Source organism: Heteronotia binoei, chromosome 7, assembly GCF_032191835.1.
Source record: "Heteronotia binoei isolate CCM8104 ecotype False Entrance Well chromosome 7, APGP_CSIRO_Hbin_v1, whole genome shotgun sequence".
Classification (NCBI taxonomy): Eukaryota; Metazoa; Chordata; class Lepidosauria; order Squamata; family Gekkonidae; genus Heteronotia; species Heteronotia binoei.
In genome coordinates, this window is record NC_083229.1 from 53,434,940 (window position 1) to 53,452,988 (window position 18,049).

Here is an 18,049-nt window from a genome sequence, read left to right on the forward strand (position 1 = left end):
AATACTTATGACACGGTACCTCACCAAAGACTCCTGAATAGAATTAGCACATGGGATAAGAGGATAGGTTCTCTTATTGTTAAATGTAAGGAAGCAAAAAGTAACCATCAGTAGTCATTTGAAGTCTTCACTATATTCTGCTAGCAAGATAGCGTAATTACATTATCTCAAATTGTGAATGTTCCTTCCACCAATTTTCACTCAACCTTCATCAACATCTAATCCATCTTTCCTTATGATATGATCTGCATAGATATTGAACAAATAGGGAGATCAAATACATCTTTGTCTGACCTTTACCAATTAGAAACCACTCTGTTTCTCCATTTTCTGGCCCAACAGTAATCTCTTGTCCAGAGTATAGACTGCTCATCAGAACAATCAGTTGTTGTGGCACACCCATTCTTTTAAAACCAACCATAACTTTTCATGATCCGCACAGTCAAAAGTTTTGCTGTAATCTTTTCTTCTGAAATTCCCTTGTAGGCTCCTGTAACCAACATAAATTAACCATGTGATCTCTAATGCCTCTTACTTTTCTGAATCAAGATTGAACATTTGGCATTTCTTGTTCCATATACGGTTGTAACAGTCTTTGTCATAAGATTTTGAGTGTCACTTCATTTGTGTGAGAAATTAATGTGATAATCCAATAGTTGCTGCAGTTTTGAACATGTCTTTTTTCAGAATCGTAGACTGAGTCGGGCAGCAGACTATGTATCTTACATTCTATTGGAGTTAGATAAATCTTACATTCTATTGCATTCTATTGGGGTTAGATAAAAATATGGAGCAGAGGTCCATTAGTGGCTATTAGCCACAGTGTGTGTGTGTGTGTCATTGGGTCAATGGCCTGATCCAACATGGCTTCTCTTATGTTCTTATGTTTATCTTTTTTTCCACTGAACACACTTACTCTTCCAATTCCCATGTATATCTATTCATCTGTCAACTGATGAATCACAGATCTGATATTACATTCCCTTTCGTTTTTTTTTTAATTAATACTTTTTAATGAGTCTCCTACTGGGATATGTCGCACTCTTATAGGAGTGTATGAAAATGCAGTCTTTGATGACTTCCTGGCCTCTTTCCTACTTGCATTTTCAAAACATGATTAGGAGAAAGCAACATCAGAAACTTTTTTAATGTTACAAAATACTGCTGCATTCAAGTTTCCCAGCAATAGCAGTCTTGGAAAAACACTGCCATCTGGTGGAAATCTCATTTTAATGCAGTTGAATGTAAATTTCCAGTGCACAGGAGACAAAAGTATGAAATACAGTATTGTGCCCAAATAATTAATGTTCATTAAAAGTTAGACAAACTATAAGTCTAGAAAGTTGAAATAAGAGAAAAATAACATCATCTGACTCTAGGTCCAAGTGAGTAGCCATGTTGGTCTGAAGCAATAAAGTTAGAGTCCAGTGGGACCTTTAAAACCAACAAAGTTTTATTCAAGGTATGAGCTTTTGTGTGCACACACACTTTATTGTATCTGAAGAAGTGTGTGTGCATCAAACGCTCATACCTTGAATAAAACTTTGTTGGTCTTAAAGGTGCCACTGGACTAACTTTATTCTATTGTCTGACTTTGTAGACCAAATGAAAGGCATGGCATGTTCATTTTTACTGAGCAATAGTCAAGCAATAAAATTTAGTTGTATAGTGGGCCACAGCATTTTGTATTTTTAATATCACATTTCAAAAATACCTACTCAAAATTATCCACCACTACAAACATCAACTTTCAAGGGCTGTGCTATCTATACCTCTATATCTATTTCCCAGTTGTGCCCCATATCTGCAGATACTTAAAAATGCATATTGGGACCACACTAGCACTAAACAGATTTTTCTGCAAATGTGAGTGACTCCCACCCCCCAAATTTGCAGATAAATCTGAAATCTTCAAAAATATACACAAGGTTCAACTCCCCCCCCCCCCAAAGTAGATAAGTGTTATCTGTGCAACTGCAAAGACTGCTCTTTGCTACCTACCTTCTGCATGGCAAAGCAGGCCACGGACTGCACTGGGTGTGGAGGTGGCTGCAGGAGAGGCCCAGGGCTCTACCAGTTCTGGTGGCAGTGACAGAATAGCCTGGGGGCCTCACTGGGCCCAGTGGTGGCTGTGTAGCCCCTGAGTTATGCTGCACGTGCTGCCAACAGCAGTACAATCCAGAAGCTACACTGGGCCTACCACCACTGGGCCAACTCAGCCCTGGAGTTGCATTGGGTCCACCAAAACAGTGGTTGTCCCAATCCCTCTGCCTCCACGCAAGTATTGTGGGCTCATACTTGTATCTTATAAATGCCAGTTAATTGGAGTAGATAAACAACAAAGCAAACACAAGTTTGGAATGCAACAAACATATTCAAAAGTAAGCCCTAATTAAAACAATCAGGTTTATTTTAAAATAAAATGGTTCATACTGGGAGGGGGGTGTTAAGATGCCACCACAGAAAAAGTGTTGTTGGGTTAAGTTAAACTCTTTTGCTGCGAACAGAGCACATCCAATTTATCAGTATTGCCAAAATAACTAGGGCATGAAGTCAAATTATATTCATCTGTTTCTACCACCTCCAAAACAGAAAAAAAACCCCAATGTTCCCCAAATTAAAAATATTGTTTCTCATTAGCAAAACTGAGCAGAGAAATCAGGTTCATATTTCTATTAAACAATTAGTAATGTTACAAAAAAATCACCTACACAAGAAAAAGCACATTTTAAAAGCAAGCATTCTGATGAGGGAGGAGGGGACAACAATCTACCATGTGCTCAACTCATCAAGAAACTAAAGTTAGCAACCTCTGTGCAGCAGTCCAGCAGTTGTTTGTATTAGACAGTGGTGAAACAAGGATATTCAAGTCTCTGCTCATGTCTCATTGCGACTGGTTTACTTGCCAGGCATGTTTGAAGTGCTCATCAACCAACAATTGCTGAAATTTGACCAATAGCAGTAGACAAAAGAGACTGATATAAAATCCTTGTGGGGCTCCTTCTGCCACTGGCTTACCAGTTGGTAGGGTTGCCAGGTACAACTCAAGACTTTGGACTGGGGACTTTGGAGATGGAGCCAGGAGCCAGGATGTAACAAGCACGAGTGAACTCCAAAGCGAGTTTTGGCAATCACATTTAAAGGGACCACACACCTTTTAAACACCTTCCCTTCCATTTGGAATAATGAAGGATAAGAGCACCTTCTTTTGGAGCTCATAGAACTGGACCCCCCATCCAATCTTTTTGAAACTTGTGGGGTGTTTTGATGCCTTTCCCCAGCATGCTTGCATACTCTCATTAGCCTGGGCAGGTTCCTTCCACTCCCATACATCTGGCATTTAGCCAGATGCCTTTCCTCAACATGCTTGCAAGCCTCCCTCTTACCTACCACTTACAGTCCCACTTCCATTAGATTCCTGCTAAGTTGTTTCTTTCTCCCAGAAGCCAGCCTGATATGCCACCCCCTGTGAACCTGCCCTGGTTGTGCTATGGCTGGGGTAGGAGGTACAGGACAGCTTCACCTCCTGATCAAGTGAAGGCAAGTCACTTCAATGGAGCACTACCTGGCTGGTGGTCTAGAGGGTTGTCCTGGGTGTCTGCTGAAATAGTAGAGAAAGAAGGAATCTGCATTGCTCCAACCAAGCCCTACTTCCAGCTGTTAATGCTGTGTGGGATCCTGATGCCCACCAAAGCTGAGAAAACATACCCTTGCCCTGACAAACAGCCTGAAATTACAACACTTGTGGTTAAGGGGTTCCTAAATCAACATTGAGATGGGGATTTTCAGTTCCATGGACCCTGATATTGTGCATATTGGGTCATTTCCATCTGTCTACCAGATATTAATGAATTTACATAATTGATATGCAATGACAGAAAGTGTCATGGCCAGAACTCAGAAGGCAGATTCACAGAAGCAGGTCTTTCCACATTTAAAAGTCTTATGTTTCAACAGATACCAGGTGATGTGAAAGTTCTTTCTATGTGGTTTGGTAGCTATTTCACATACACTAATCACTCCATAATATCAGTCTATGCAATGAATTTGTCTAAACAGACCTGCTGGGAGTTGAAGATGAACCAACGGTAAGAAGTAATGACAGAATCAGTAGTCTCAGATGAAACACTACCTGTGCAAGCAAAGAGTATGGTGTCCTTGGCACTTTGCCATCATGCTTCTGCTTTGTTTTAAGCTTAAATCCTTAAAGAATAGGTTGCAGACTCAAAGGTACTCAATAAAGCAAACCAAGAGATATCATGAAACTCTAGTCTAGAGCAATGATCTGATGGGCAGTGCCTAACATGGCAGCCAGCCTCTCTGGATGCATGGAATTATAAATATCAACAGCATTTCCTCCACCAGACTTCAGGGTTCTTCGGACCATCAGGAGATGAGACCTCTTTCCAACATTGGCAAGGTCTGTGTTTCCAATATGCTATTATTGTTTTGAATGCTCTTCCATATCTAAAGCACAATAAATCCATCATACCTATGAGTCAAACCAAATTCTTAGTTAGTAAACCAATTTTATTTGGCAAAAAAGAGAACTACAATTCATTGGACACATCTTCATTTACAAATGTATGTATTCTTCTGGAAGTAGAAGATATTTTCTGAGGCACCACCTGGACTATATTCACACAAGAGCACATAAAATATGCTTCCATAAAAATTACACATATATAATGAGTGTATGATGAATATTAGTGAAGACTTAATGTATGATACAAATATATTATGTGCAAGTATTATGCAAAGCGCATGTTCCATTATAGTAACTAAGCCACATGGATATCAACAGGTTTTGATGCTCACCTATAATCTGCTCCTTGGAAACCTGCCTACTATGTGGTAAATATTCAAACTTCTTCATGAACTTTCGAAATGTGCTTTCAGTTTGTGCCACAGTGTCAGTCAACCAAATCTTGCAATCTAATCTCTGCCAAACAAATAATTAATGTAGAAGAATAACATTTCACCATATTTATTGTGCCATTCTTAGGCCTGTCTATGTGCTACTTTCAAAGTGGTGCATGAGCCATGTGAAAGTACATAATTGCCAAATGATCACATTAAATAACATTTTAAAGAATGGCTTTTAGTAAAAATTATTTCAGATGGTAGCTTTGTTGATCTGCAGTGGAACAGCCAGACTCTAATCCACCTTAGAGGCCAACAAAAAAAATTTGGGGGGGGGGAAGCTTTTGAGAGTCAAAGCTCTCTTCATCTGTATCTGACAAAGGAAGATTTTACTCTTAAAACCTCATACCCTGAAAATCTTGTTGGTCTATAAAGTGCCACTGCACACGAATCTAGCAGTAAAGATTGGGAAATTTATCTAATTGCACATTTCCATAGGATTCACACTTTGAGAAGTATTTTACATTATCTCATTTTCTTTTCTACCTCTGCTTTGCCATTTTGTTTTGGTAGTAACATGAACGTATTGCACTATGGGGATGTGGTGGCCTGTCCTGTCAATCAGGTCTCTTTTGGGGGGTGGGGAGTAGATAAAGCATCTACAGATAACTGTGTCTTGTTCTAATTGATAGCAGCATGTTGGCAAATCTCTTCTGAAGACACACAAAACCAAAATATCCTATTCCTGCTAGGACACCAACCAAAAGAGTTGTGCCAAAAATTCTTGGTGCCCTCTTTTTTGCCACTCGAAATGCAGTTGGAAGAACCGCTGAGATTAATATGTTGTTGACGTGTCCTAGAACCTTGTGAAATGTTTTTCTCTTCAAGACTCGCTCATAGTACATTTCCAAGTTAGGCCGCTTTCCATTTCCCCAGCTTCTCCTTGCCAATCCAATGAACTTTAGACGATGCAATGTAACAGCAAGGGATACATCAGCCAAGCTGAAAAACTCGCCACAGAGCCAGGGTTGGTGTCCATTTTCTAATCAGAACAAAAGACATAAAGGAGTTGAGGAATATAATGCAATAAGATTTATGGAAAGATTTATGGACCTCCCAAGATCATGAATCTGTAATGGTTTCTTACAGAATAGTAATTGGTCCCAGATAGGAATGACCATGGTCCAGAAAAATGGTGGTCCATGTGGTTTAACACCACATTTTATGGACCAAATAAGTCCATTTAGACTGTAATGCTCAAGTGGTGACTCCACCCACTTTTGGTTCACTTCCAGGTAAACCAGAAGTGGGAGAATTTGCCACTCAGCCTCTTTGCAAAAGCCATTTGCACAGCTGTGTGCTGAACAAGTGAAGGACGAGTGCTAAGTTCACCCACTTCCAGGTGGGTGAATTCACTGCTTGGCCTTCACTAGCACACTGCACAGCTTTACACTCTTAAGACAATCTTAGAAGAAATTTGGGAAATGTTAAGGAACTCTGTTTGAAAATCTATTTCTTTATCTCAAACAGTGCTATGGATCACTGGATTAAATAATCATTGAGAGGCATTTAACATGAAAAAACAAAAACATATTTATTTCTATAGGGAAAGGATACCGGGAGGTGAAAATAACACTATAGAACTACATCCTCACAGTAGAGGATCATGTGCTTAATGGAGGCTACCTCCTCCTTCTTCTTGACCTCTCTGCCTGAACAAAGGAAGTCACCTGACTAACTAACCAAACAAACAAAACAGGTTTTCCCGCTTCTAGACCTTGATTGACAGCAGTCGGTATCTTCTTCCCAGGTCATGCAGACAATAGGAAATCAGGCACAGTGTTAACCCTATAATGACTGGAACTTTAGAACATTGCAAAGGACATACAAAACAGATACGTATTTCCAACAGGAAATTCATGTTAGAACAGCTTGGAGGTAGTTTCCTTACTGAAAAGACCAATACTTCATTTACCCCCTCTGGAATTTAAATTGGGATTGTATTCCTTACACCTCAAATGTCAAGATAAAAACATTCTGGGTTTTTTTTCCCAAATTAATTACATTTTATTATATACCAAACAATTCAAAAGGGGTATATATACCAGACATTATAATAGTACAGCAGCTTTACTTTCTACATTAATGTGGGGTCCTGTCTAATGTTTCTATGAACAACATATTTACTGAAACTGAGGATATCCTAAATTATAAACTGTTATGTGACCCCAAGATACTCTTGCTAAACATTTTATTGGATAATCTTTCAGAAAACAAAACATTCCTAATTAAAGACTTGTTGGCTGCAGCAAGGCAACTGCTGGTAAAGTTTTGGAAGTTGTCAAATCTGCCAGGTATAGATGAGTGGGTCATTAAGGTATGGTATGCAGTTTTGATTAATAAGAGAACAGTATATAAGAGGATTTGCACAGGGCCCCCAGGAATTATTTGGTAAACTTTGGACTCCATTTGTTAGATACCAGAGTAGACATAGGCCAAAAGAACAGGTCAAATAAACTATATTAAGATACATCTAATTGTTCATCTTGATCTATGGTCAACTGTAGTTGATAGAAGAAGCTAAATACACACAGCTGTGAAGCTAGGAAGGTCTGGAATTTACCTAAATTGTATGGAATGCTTTATTTTATTTATTTATTTTATTCTATTTGTATCCCGCCCTCCTCGCCAAGGGGGGCTCAGGGCGCCTCACATAGACATGCATGTGCATGAGTAAATACAGTAATACATTAAAATCATAAACCATAGAATTATATAAATACATAAAATATTTCAGGACTATAATCTTCGTTTCGGATTCTCTGTAAGCCGATCTTAAATTGTCTTTTCCGCAGCTGCTGTACAGCGGATTTCAAGGGATGGTTCATATGTTACCTAGGACTGTGGTGGCCAGCAGTCTAGTTTACAAATGCCTGGTGGAAGAGTGCCAGCTTACAGGCCTTGCAGAACTGTATGCCGGACCTCTTCCGGCAACTTATTCCACCAGCGTGGAGCCGCTACAGAGAAAGTTCTGGCTCTAGTTGTCATGAGCCTGGCCTCCTTAGGGCTGAGGATTGTAAGTAGGTTTTGTGATCCAGACCGAAGTTCTCTCCAGGGAACATATGGGGAAAGGCGGTCTCTAAGGTATGCAGGGCCATATAGGGCCTTAAAGGTGAGAACCAACACCTTGAAACGAACCTGGTATGCAATAGGCAACAAGTGCAGTGCTTTCAGCACAGGTTGAATGTGTTCCCATAAAGGAAGGCCCATTAACAACCTGGCTGCTGCGTTCTGCACTAGTTGAAGCTTCCGGGTTTGAGACAAGGGTACCCCCATGTAGAGGGCATTACAGTAATCCAATCTTGAGGTGACCGTGGCATGGATCACTGTCGCCAAGTCACTGCGCTCGAGGTAGGGGACCAACTGCCTTATCAGCTGCAGATGACAGAAGGCTGATCTGGCAGTGGCTGCCACCTGGGCCTCCATATTTAAAGAGGGATCCAGGAGCTCTAGAGAATTGGTTATTTTGCTTTGTATAAATTTAAGGATTCTTTCTTGGTGACTAATCTGATTATTCTATTTATAATTTTTTTTTTGCAATTTTTGCAAATTTTATAATTGCATAAAGAACTTTTTTTAAAAAAAAAAATACCCAACACAAGTTCCTATGCATGAAAGTTCAATGTTCCCAACTTCTGCCCCGGCCCCAAAATACCCTCCAAAATGGTGCAGGATGGGAGCAGGATTAGAGGGCTGTCACAAGAGTGACAATTGGTGAAAATTGTTTCCCCTCACATGCAAAGATCTTTTTTACAAGATCCAACCTCAAGTTCATTTTGACCACAGAAAATTAGTTCTTCAAACATTAGGGAAAACCCATACTTCAAGGGGAAAAGGTTATTTGCCAGAAATGAACACCTCCCATGAAAAGCCAGTTAGCCACTTCAGATCCATATTAATATTTTGTATTTGAATATTTGTATTTGAATAGATAAAATGTGCTTCTCCTGCTATCACTGCAATCTCCAAACTGTCTTATTTCTTTGCTCGCTCTATATTGACTCGACCTATTTTGGGACCTGTCTACCTGAAGGACCGTCTTTCCCCGCACGTTCCCCAGAGAGTACTGAGGTCGGGAACACAAAATCTCCTTACTATCCCTGGGCCGAAGGAAGCCCGTTTGAAATCCACCAGAGAAAGGGCTTTCTCTGTTATGGCCCCTACATGGTGGAATCAGCTGCCGGAAGAGGTGAGGGCCCTGCGGGACCTTGTACAGTTCCGCAGGGCCTGTAAGACGACCCTCTTCCGGCTAGCCTATACCTAGCTTGAGAATTTTAATGTAACTTGCCGGATTTCTTTTATATACAGTTGAAATATTTATTAATATTTATTGATAACCATGGTTTTATCTGTTTTTATTTGTTTTAAATGCTGATCCCTTTATATGTTTAAATACTGTAATTTTGTTGGATCTATCACTGGAAGCCGCCCTGAGCCACTTGTGGGAAGGGCGGGATATAAATCCCAAATAAATAAATAAATAAATAAAAAATTAATTTTATTGGTCTTAAACTTCATTGGGCTTTGCAAGTGAACCTGTTCTGGATTTAACATATATCTGACTACTGGTTCATGCTCTGTAATATCTCCCATTGCAGAATGGAGACTGTGAACAGCAGTTTGAAGAAGGCTTTTGTGCAAGGCCATAAATTCAGCACTAACAAGGTCATAGCCTATATGTTCTGCAGTTCCTTTTACATGGTGGAATGTTTTTAATTAAAATGAAACTTCTGCAACATGGCCAGAATCTGTATCCTTTAGGATTATATTTTTCAAACTCTTGTATTACAATACTGCAATGACTAAGGAGAATGCTCTCTTCTAAGACTACTGAAGTCAAAGGGCTTAAAAGATTGCAGCTCTGCTTAAAATGGTATCATATGTAATGTCAGAGAAGTGGCTTAACCTACTAACAATGCAATCCTAACAACACTTTCCTGGGAGTAAGCCCCACTGAATAAACTATAGTAGAATTCAGAGTAGACCTGCTTTAAGTGTGTCTACTTCTAGAGAACTTTGCCTGAGATGCAGTAGGAATGAGGACTTGCAATTTCCTTCCAGCGCTAATGTTTTGTGACATATCTAATAGGCAGCATCTATTAGGCCCAAGTGCATGATACACTACATTTTTAATGAGTTAGGCCCAAGTGGTACTCAAACTGGGCCAAATAACTGTCCCTGGAGTCCCTCCTCCCCCTACACACCCCTTTCTTAAGCCAAATCCAGTCCCCAGAGACTTCTTAAATGACATTTTCAGCCGGTGCTGTATGGCTCTGAGGAAAGTGAATTAGATCCAGAGAGCTTCTAAAGGTAAGTAACTGGATATTTTATAAGAATAAGACTGCTAGTATGTCAGATCTCTGAGTGGTACAAACACTTAACAAAACTGCAGTTTTCTCAAAACAAAAACAAAAAACTTTGCCTGAGTAGAAAACTATTGGAAACAACAATAAAATGCTGAATGGCAGCAAGCTGTGTAGATCTGGAGGGGGTTTTTTTAGTGAGGGGAGGGAATAAAATTTTTGTTCTGAATTTTTTAAAAAAAGATAATTATCATGGATAAACAGAAATTTTGACTTTGATGCTGACGAGAAATAGAAATAACACCAGCACATTTTCATTTTTTAAAAAATGAAGTGCAACACAAAAAGGTAGATTGTATTATGGGTTAATCTAGGATAATGACAAAGTAAAACACTGGAAGCTTGTAGGCTTTTCCAAATGTTTAAAGCAGCAGATGCCAATTACCAACGAGGAAGACCAATGAGACAAACATGGTATTTTAATATCGTTCCTCAGAGTTTATTAGAGTTCTTCCAGTAGCAAACAAAAAGTATCTCATATTGTTTTAGCAAGACAGTTGTACAATGCTTTGTACTAAAATGGGTCAGAAGTTGTAAAATTTATCTGTTATTTAATGTTAAGTAAGATGCTGAAGCACCAAATGAGAAGGGAGCACTCACTGGAGAAGACGTTGCTGGGAAAGACAAAAGGCAAAAGAAGAAGAGGATGGCAAATGAGCTGGCTGGACAGCATTACTGACATAACTAACATGAATTTAGGCGGACTTTGGAGGATGGCGGAAGACAGAAGGGCCTGGCATGACTTGTCCATAGGGTCACAAAGAGTCAGACCCGACTGTGCAACTGAACAACAACAAAGAAAATACTTATTTTCCCAACCTCCATTTCAGGGGAAAATGTTCATATTGGTGAATTGTGAGCATCAGTATATCTAAATCTCAACATAGCCACATCTGTGGATGCTTAAATCCAGTGACTGGAGCATTGAACAGAGAAGCCTGATCTTTCTATAACCCTGAGTAAAAACCCTAGGTATGCAGAAAAATCTGAAAACTTAAAAACAAATTAAAAATACATATTAGGGGATTAAAACTCTCCAAAATAATAGAAGCAGCTCCTGTAGTTTTAAGAAATAGATGCTGTCCCAAATCCTTGTTGGTCACCCACTCTACAACTCAGTCCAGTGGCCAACCCTGCACAACTGGGCCCAGACTGAGGGCCAGTACTGTTCAACTGAGCCCTATTGTATCCAGGTTGAGACTGTAAAAGGTAGGAAAGAAGGACAACTGATGACAGGGTGCAGATCATATAATTATAGAGTTGGAAGGGACCACCATAGTCATCTATTCCAATCACAAATACTTCCCCCACCCACATGTATTCCCAGTGACCCCTGCTCCATGACCAGAAGATAAAGGTAGGTTGGCTGGTGGGTGAGATGAAGAGAAGAAAAAGGAAACAGGCTAGGGCTTCCAGGTTCCCCCTGCTGGCATGAGACCTCCCACCCTCTGCCAACACTCCCTACCACTGCTCAGTTGTGTAGTGGGAGAGAAATGGTGGGTAATGAGGGGGCAACAGGCAGGATCCTGATGCAATGATGTCACTTCCAGCACAACTCTATGGTTAAACTAGAATGGTTTGCTGTGGAAATAATGTCACCACATTGCTGGTAATGTCATTATATCACTAGCAAGTGGGCTCCAGTGATTATTCCACTGGTTGCCAGTCTTGCACTGGCAACCCTAGAAGAGACTATGGGGGCTTTCAGGGAATGGAAAGAGGAAATAGTTTGGGAGAGGAAAATGAAATACTTCCTGCTAATCCTTGTGGATCTGCCACTTGTATCTTTCTAAAGAATTACATGCAAGAAAAACTGTGCTCAATCAGATCAGACCAGTGGTCCATCTAGTCCAGTATTCTGTCTGACACAGTGGCCAATCAGTTACTCTAGGGAGACAACAACAGGGCATAGAGACCTAAAGGTTTATTGCCTCTAAATGTGGTGATCCACTTTAAACCTCATGGATAGTAACCACTGACAGACCTATTCTCCATAAATCTGACTAATCCCCTTTTAAAACTGTTTGTGCCTGTGGTCATCATTACATCTGCTGACAGAGAATTCCACAAACCCTAATGATAGAGAATTCCACCTTTAGTCACTCTTTTCCTTTTGACCCTCCTGAATCTACTGCTCATCAGTGTCATTGGATGCCTCCAAGTTCTAATATTTTGGGAGAGGTAGAAAAAGTTCTCCCTGTCTATCGTCTCTACCCTGTGCATTATTTTATTAACCACTATTGTGTCTCCATGTAGCTGTCTTTTTGTTCTAAAAGGAAAAATCCCAGAGTCTGTAGCCATTCCTCATAGGAAAAGTGCTTCAGCCACAATCTTTTCGGTTTTCTTCTTCTGTACTCCCCCTACCCCCCCAATTGTGTCTTAAGTATTCTGAGTTACAACTGAGAACTAAGGGACATTCTGTGCCAAGAACCATCAATGGGCCAAAAGAATGGGCCAAAGTGTTGGAGAAGATGCAGTTTCATCAACAGTCCCAGGCAGAGACCACTGAGCAGGTAAATAGTGATTGCGATGGATGGCTCATCATGGCCAAATCAAAGCAGCTACAGACTAATGAACACTGAAATATAAAGAATTCCATACCAGGTGTTTCTTCATTTCTTCTTTGCAACTCAGTCTCAACCTGATCCAAAACTTTTTCCAGCTCATCCAGTATTTTCTTTAAGTACTTTATGTTATCATGATCCATAAGTTTAGTCTAAAAATATAAAGAACAATGTACTACATTGTGCATCCACACAAACAATCAATCAAAACAGAAACAATCTAGCAGCAATAATGGCAAATAGCATATGCACATAAGGAAAGTTCTATAAGCACAGTAATACAGTATATATAAATTAAAATATTTACCATGAATTAATGAATAGGAAAATAAATGAATGAATGAATGGAGTTACTGCAAATAATGCAGTACCCATATATATCCTGGAAACCTTAAACCATAAGAAAATTCTGTTCTTACTTTAAGACGTTTCTGTTTTGCTATATATGCATCTTGCAGATCTGGGTTTTCTTCAGCAAGCTTCTTTAATTCAGATTCAGTGTTTCCTATCTGGCCTGATAAAAACAAAAAAAAAGTTCACTTAAATTTAATCAAATTCTTCCAAATTTAATCAACTTTCTTCCAAATTGCTAGTTGTATATATTAATACTACAACCTACATTACTATTCATTTGACCAATGTCATGAACAGGAAACACAATTAAAACACTAATGGGGTTTAAAGGTCCATCAAACTATCAATGCTGCCAAATATTTTGTGATCTGCAGTCATTTGTCATTCTTTGTCACTCTTGGGAGCTACTGGCCCAGCAGGACGTATGTACCACTGAGTCATGAATATTACAGAGGCTGTAAGGCCCAGAGATAAGAAATGTTAAAATAAATATTTTTGAAGCTGGCATATGTTTTAGAGAGCCTCAGATTAAAGGCTTGTTATTCCTATGTGCATCTCTTGACAAAGATATTAAAATGGGAAATATAATGATAGAAATTCCTCCATTGAGAACCTACGTTATGCACAGTTGGAGAATATATTCATATCACTTTTGAGTGTTGAACAAGTCTTTACATATTCCTTGGAAGCCTGGAACTGTAATGGAACTTGGTGGTTTGGTTTATGTTATTCTGGATATTGTATTTATTGACAACACTGTGCGTGTTACAACGTTTTGAATTTTTCTCATAAGTATTACTAGTGTTTTGGGTATTATTTATGTGTTGGAAATATTAAGTACATTGTTTTCATTGTACAAGGGAGATATCTGGTGCTTTCTGATTCTTTGTTACTCAGCAACTATGAAACATTGGCTTCTGCAGAAACAAAATTGTTTCCAGTCAAAGGAAATATCAACTCATTTCTAACATCTAAAAACCAAAGGCATTCACAAAGAATATGCTCAATAGTATCAATATTCTGTAATCCACAGGCACATAATCTATCAGACAACATACCAAAGTACCTTCCAGTCATAGCTGCTTAAGGAAAGGCATTCATATGGGCCAGAATAAAAGCCCTTCTCTATCTCGGTACAGTCAAAGTCCGAAAATAACCTGGGATCTTCAATGTAGGGTGCATTCCAATAGCAAGAAATGAAATGGTAATATAGTTAACTTAAAGTGGTGTATTAGGAACTTTTTTTATATTATTAAGAAGCCAAACGACAGAGTGTCAAATTTTCTCTAAGGCTCCATTCACAAAGCATACTTCAAGTGCTGGACTTCAATAGAAACAGATCCATATTGTTCAGTCACTAGCCCGGTACAAACAACACCTTACACATACGCATTAATTATTCACATGGTGAGAGTAGGCATCAGTGTGTTGGCCTGGCCCTGCCTCCACAAAACAATGCAGTAGTTATGTCCCTAGAGGGCATTCTTCAAAGTATGTAAGTGTATTTTTGATGAGCAACAAAAGTGTATCATGTGAACCAGCCTCTTTATTGTTGTAATACGCTTGAGGATTGTATAGTTGACAAGAGACTGTCTTCACTGAGAAGACAGTTTGCAAGAAGACCAATAGCATCTAGGACTCAAGACAATTACATTTTTGTAGGATTCTATTACAGTTACATTTTTGTATGACAAAAAAACTGCAATTTGAGTTTGATTTGAAAACCTACAGGAAGCCAATGCACTCACGAAATATCACAGACATATGAAAGTACATACTGCGAATTCTAGTAGTGGCATAAGCTGGAATCATAGAGTCTACTGCTAATTCAGGATGTAAAATGCAACCATGTGTATAGGCATCCATGGGCAAAGAATCCAAGAGCTCTCTGTAGTGCTGAACCCTTGGGTAATACATGCTTCCTTCTTCTGGCATGAGCCTTGGAGTTTTTTCTGGAGAAACATAGATACATCACAACTAAAACAAAACTGTAATGCCTAATATTTTCTTACCAGTATGACACTATGGTATCATGCCTGTCAAACCTCACTGTGACAGGTAGCTATGGGGGAGGTGGGAGTGATATTTGGTTACCAACATCCCAATATGGCAATTCTTTGTACCTCATATCAACACTGCAATGGGTATTCTAACAACTCCAGTTTGTAATGTATATTGTAAGAATTAAATTGCATACTATACATCCATCTAGACAAACTTAAGTCCCTCAAATTTGGTCAAGCCACAGTAAAATGACATGCAAACAAAGCACCATGCAGGTTATATGCAGCACTGACATTAACACAAAGTCTTGCTGTTACCATTCACAAAAGTTTCCTCAAGGTAGTCAATAATCTGAGTTGCATCACAAATGATGTTTTCACCATGGATGAGGACAGGGACTTCTCCAGCTGCATTGAGTCGCATGAACCAAGGCTCATTGTGTTCACTCAAGGGAAGGCTTACATCATGCTCTTCACACTTCAGCTCTTTTTCAGCAATTGCCAAACGTACCTAGAAAACATTTGTCAATTTACCTGCTGAAGATGTAGACAAAACAAACATGGCTCATTTCAATAGATTCCCAGAGATAATATGGTAATCAGAATAAAGGATACAGGTCTAACAGTAAAGTGCTGTATTGGTCCTCTGTCCTCCAGGGACAGGTTTGATGGGTCATTTGGGCTACTGTGGAAGGGGAAAGATGAGAAAGTCATGCTGCATGTGTTGAAAGCCTTGCACCCACAAAAACACTAGTCTGGACCCACGCCAATGATTCTAAGATGCCCAGAGAGAGACAGAGCTAGAAGACTTCTTTAATCTAATTTGCTCTGTTTGTATGCCTCCTGTAAAACCATCACCTGTGACATTTTTCTTTTGTGGAGATAACCTGTATGAATAGCTCAGATAACCAAAGAAAAAAAAACAAAGCAGAAAAAAATAAAAAAGGGAAAGGGCGGTACGGGGAAGGAAGAGAAAACTATATGAAATCTAATATCACATTTCACTGACCAGGTTCTGCATTAACAGGTTGGAATAAGCAATCAAAAAAAGATCATTTTCACATATGATGGATTAGTTGGAAGAATGTTATTGCCCATTAAGTAGTGCACCACAGGTTGCCAGACAATACCTAATGGTGATAATCATAAAATGGGCAACAAGCAATACAAACAGTAAGTATTCTGAGGCCTATTAAAGAAGGGTCCTGGTGTTTGCATCCACCCCTTTTCATTCTCCCTTCTCCTTGCATGCATCTCAGTAGAGATCAAGCACAGCCCATTCATTCACAAACAGCCTCACATAAGGTGGGCGGAATGGACCCAGGGAGCTGTCCGGGTCCTGAAATCTGACACTCCTGGAAGCAGCAGGACGAGCCACTCACCTTTTGGGAACTGAAGGACTGTGTCCAGTGATACAGGATAAGTTGGGCATCTGTCTTTTTATCTCCTTCAGGTGAAAGCATTCTGCCTGCAGTTTGATCCTGCTTCTCTTCTGCCATTTCACTCTTCCTCCCTATTGAATTCACTGTCTTGTCAGAAGCGTCTGCCTGTGATATTATGCTCTCTGGCTGTTACTGAGTCTGCTCCATGCATTGAGCATGCTCAGTGCTGGCAAGTGAAGCAGCTGCCCTAACTGTGCTCTGACTCTGAGAGAATGAGATTTCTGACAGCGGTTAGAGATGGAAGAATGGTGTATCAATTGTTTTCATACAGCTTGAATATAGAACACAGTGAAGTTGTAAGAGGGTTGCTATAAGAATATAAAACAAATTATTCTAGGATTTTTCCTGGACTGTATAACTTCTTTTATTTGCCACCAAAAGGGGGGAGGACATCTCAGACAGGAAAACTTCAAATCAACAAAGCAAAAACATGAACACCAGATAGCCCTGGAAGGTACAAATAAACTTCTTGTATTCTGAGATAGAAAAGAGCCACAAAGACAAGAAATCTGTGCACTGCATTTATCTCCTGCAAAGTTTGTTTTCCACCTGCCCCTCCACACAAGTAATTTGGTAAAACTCTTCCCATTAATTTTACCCTGTTGTGATTACTCTAACATGCCTATGACCATTGGTGCTTTCTTTGATATAATAATTTCATAGATATATTTATATTCTGCTGTTGAAATATTCTCTCTCTCTCTCTTTCTCTCTCTCTCAGTAGCAGAATATATTTGATCAGCTTCAATGAAGATGTGTCATGCTAATACCATGATGGAAATTGCAAACAAAAATACATGTAATTTCAAATCTAGAGTTCCTTCTCACAGAGACATGGGGGGGGGGGGAGATCACTGTTAATGTTATTTGGGTTGATGTGTATCTCTCACATTCTTTAAGCGATGATCAGTTTTAAAGAAAAAAATCAACTTGTAAAATAAAACTAGGTTTAAAAGAAGTAAAATGAATTATAAACAAAGCAAGTCTTTGGTGAACAATATATGAGACACTGCCAACATCTGGCCAGGTATTTGGAAGAACTGCAGAATTCTAAAACTGAGGGGGAGGAGAAGGAGGAAGTAGGTGGAGCTGAGAGAGCTCTGACAGAAACTGCTCTTGAGAGAAAAGCTCTGAGAGAACTTGTGACTGACCCAAAGTCACCCAGCAGCTGCATGTTGAGGAGTGGGGAATCAAACCCAGTTCTCCCAGATTAAAGTCTGCACTCTTAACCACTACACCAAACTGATAATGCAATATTTATAAGCCTCTGGACAAAACAGTAACAAATATTCAAAATGGACTTCCTTAAGATTTCCACAAACTTAATTAATTGCAGCAGGGTAAGGGTACCCTCTCTCTCTCTCTCGGCTTGGCTTCGCGAACGAAGATTTAAGAAGGGT

At 39.5% G+C, this 18,049-nt stretch overlaps 1 protein-coding gene across 1 annotated transcript; it reads right to left on the reverse strand.

Moving 5' to 3' along the window:
* Positions 1-4,515: 4,515 nt before the first annotated feature.
* On the reverse strand, positions 4,516-16,784 carry GDAP1 (ganglioside induced differentiation associated protein 1). Its single transcript, XM_060243625.1, has 6 exons — positions 16,590-16,784; positions 15,526-15,718; positions 14,983-15,156; positions 13,270-13,364; positions 12,888-13,002; positions 4,516-5,905 (listed from the first exon to the last, which is right to left on the reverse strand). Exons 1-6 carry the CDS (start codon positions 16,704-16,706, stop codon positions 5,523-5,525), a joined length of 1,077 nt encoding a protein of 358 aa, XP_060099608.1. The 5' UTR covers positions 16,707-16,784; the 3' UTR covers positions 4,516-5,522.
* Between the last annotated feature and the right edge of the window lie 1,265 nt (positions 16,785-18,049).

Coding starts and splice junctions, on each gene's coding strand:
- GDAP1 (XM_060243625.1), bottom strand. CDS start 16,706: ATGGCAGAAGAGAAGCAGGATCAAACTGCAGGCAGAATGCTTTCACCT. Junction 13,365..14,982: donor TGCCACTACTAGAATTCGCA/GTATGTACTTTC, acceptor TGTTTTTATCAG/GCCAGATAGGAAACACTGAA. Junction 13,003..13,269: donor CAAAACAGAAACGTCTTAAA/GTAAGAACAGAA, acceptor TTATATTTTTAG/ACTAAACTTATGGATCATGA.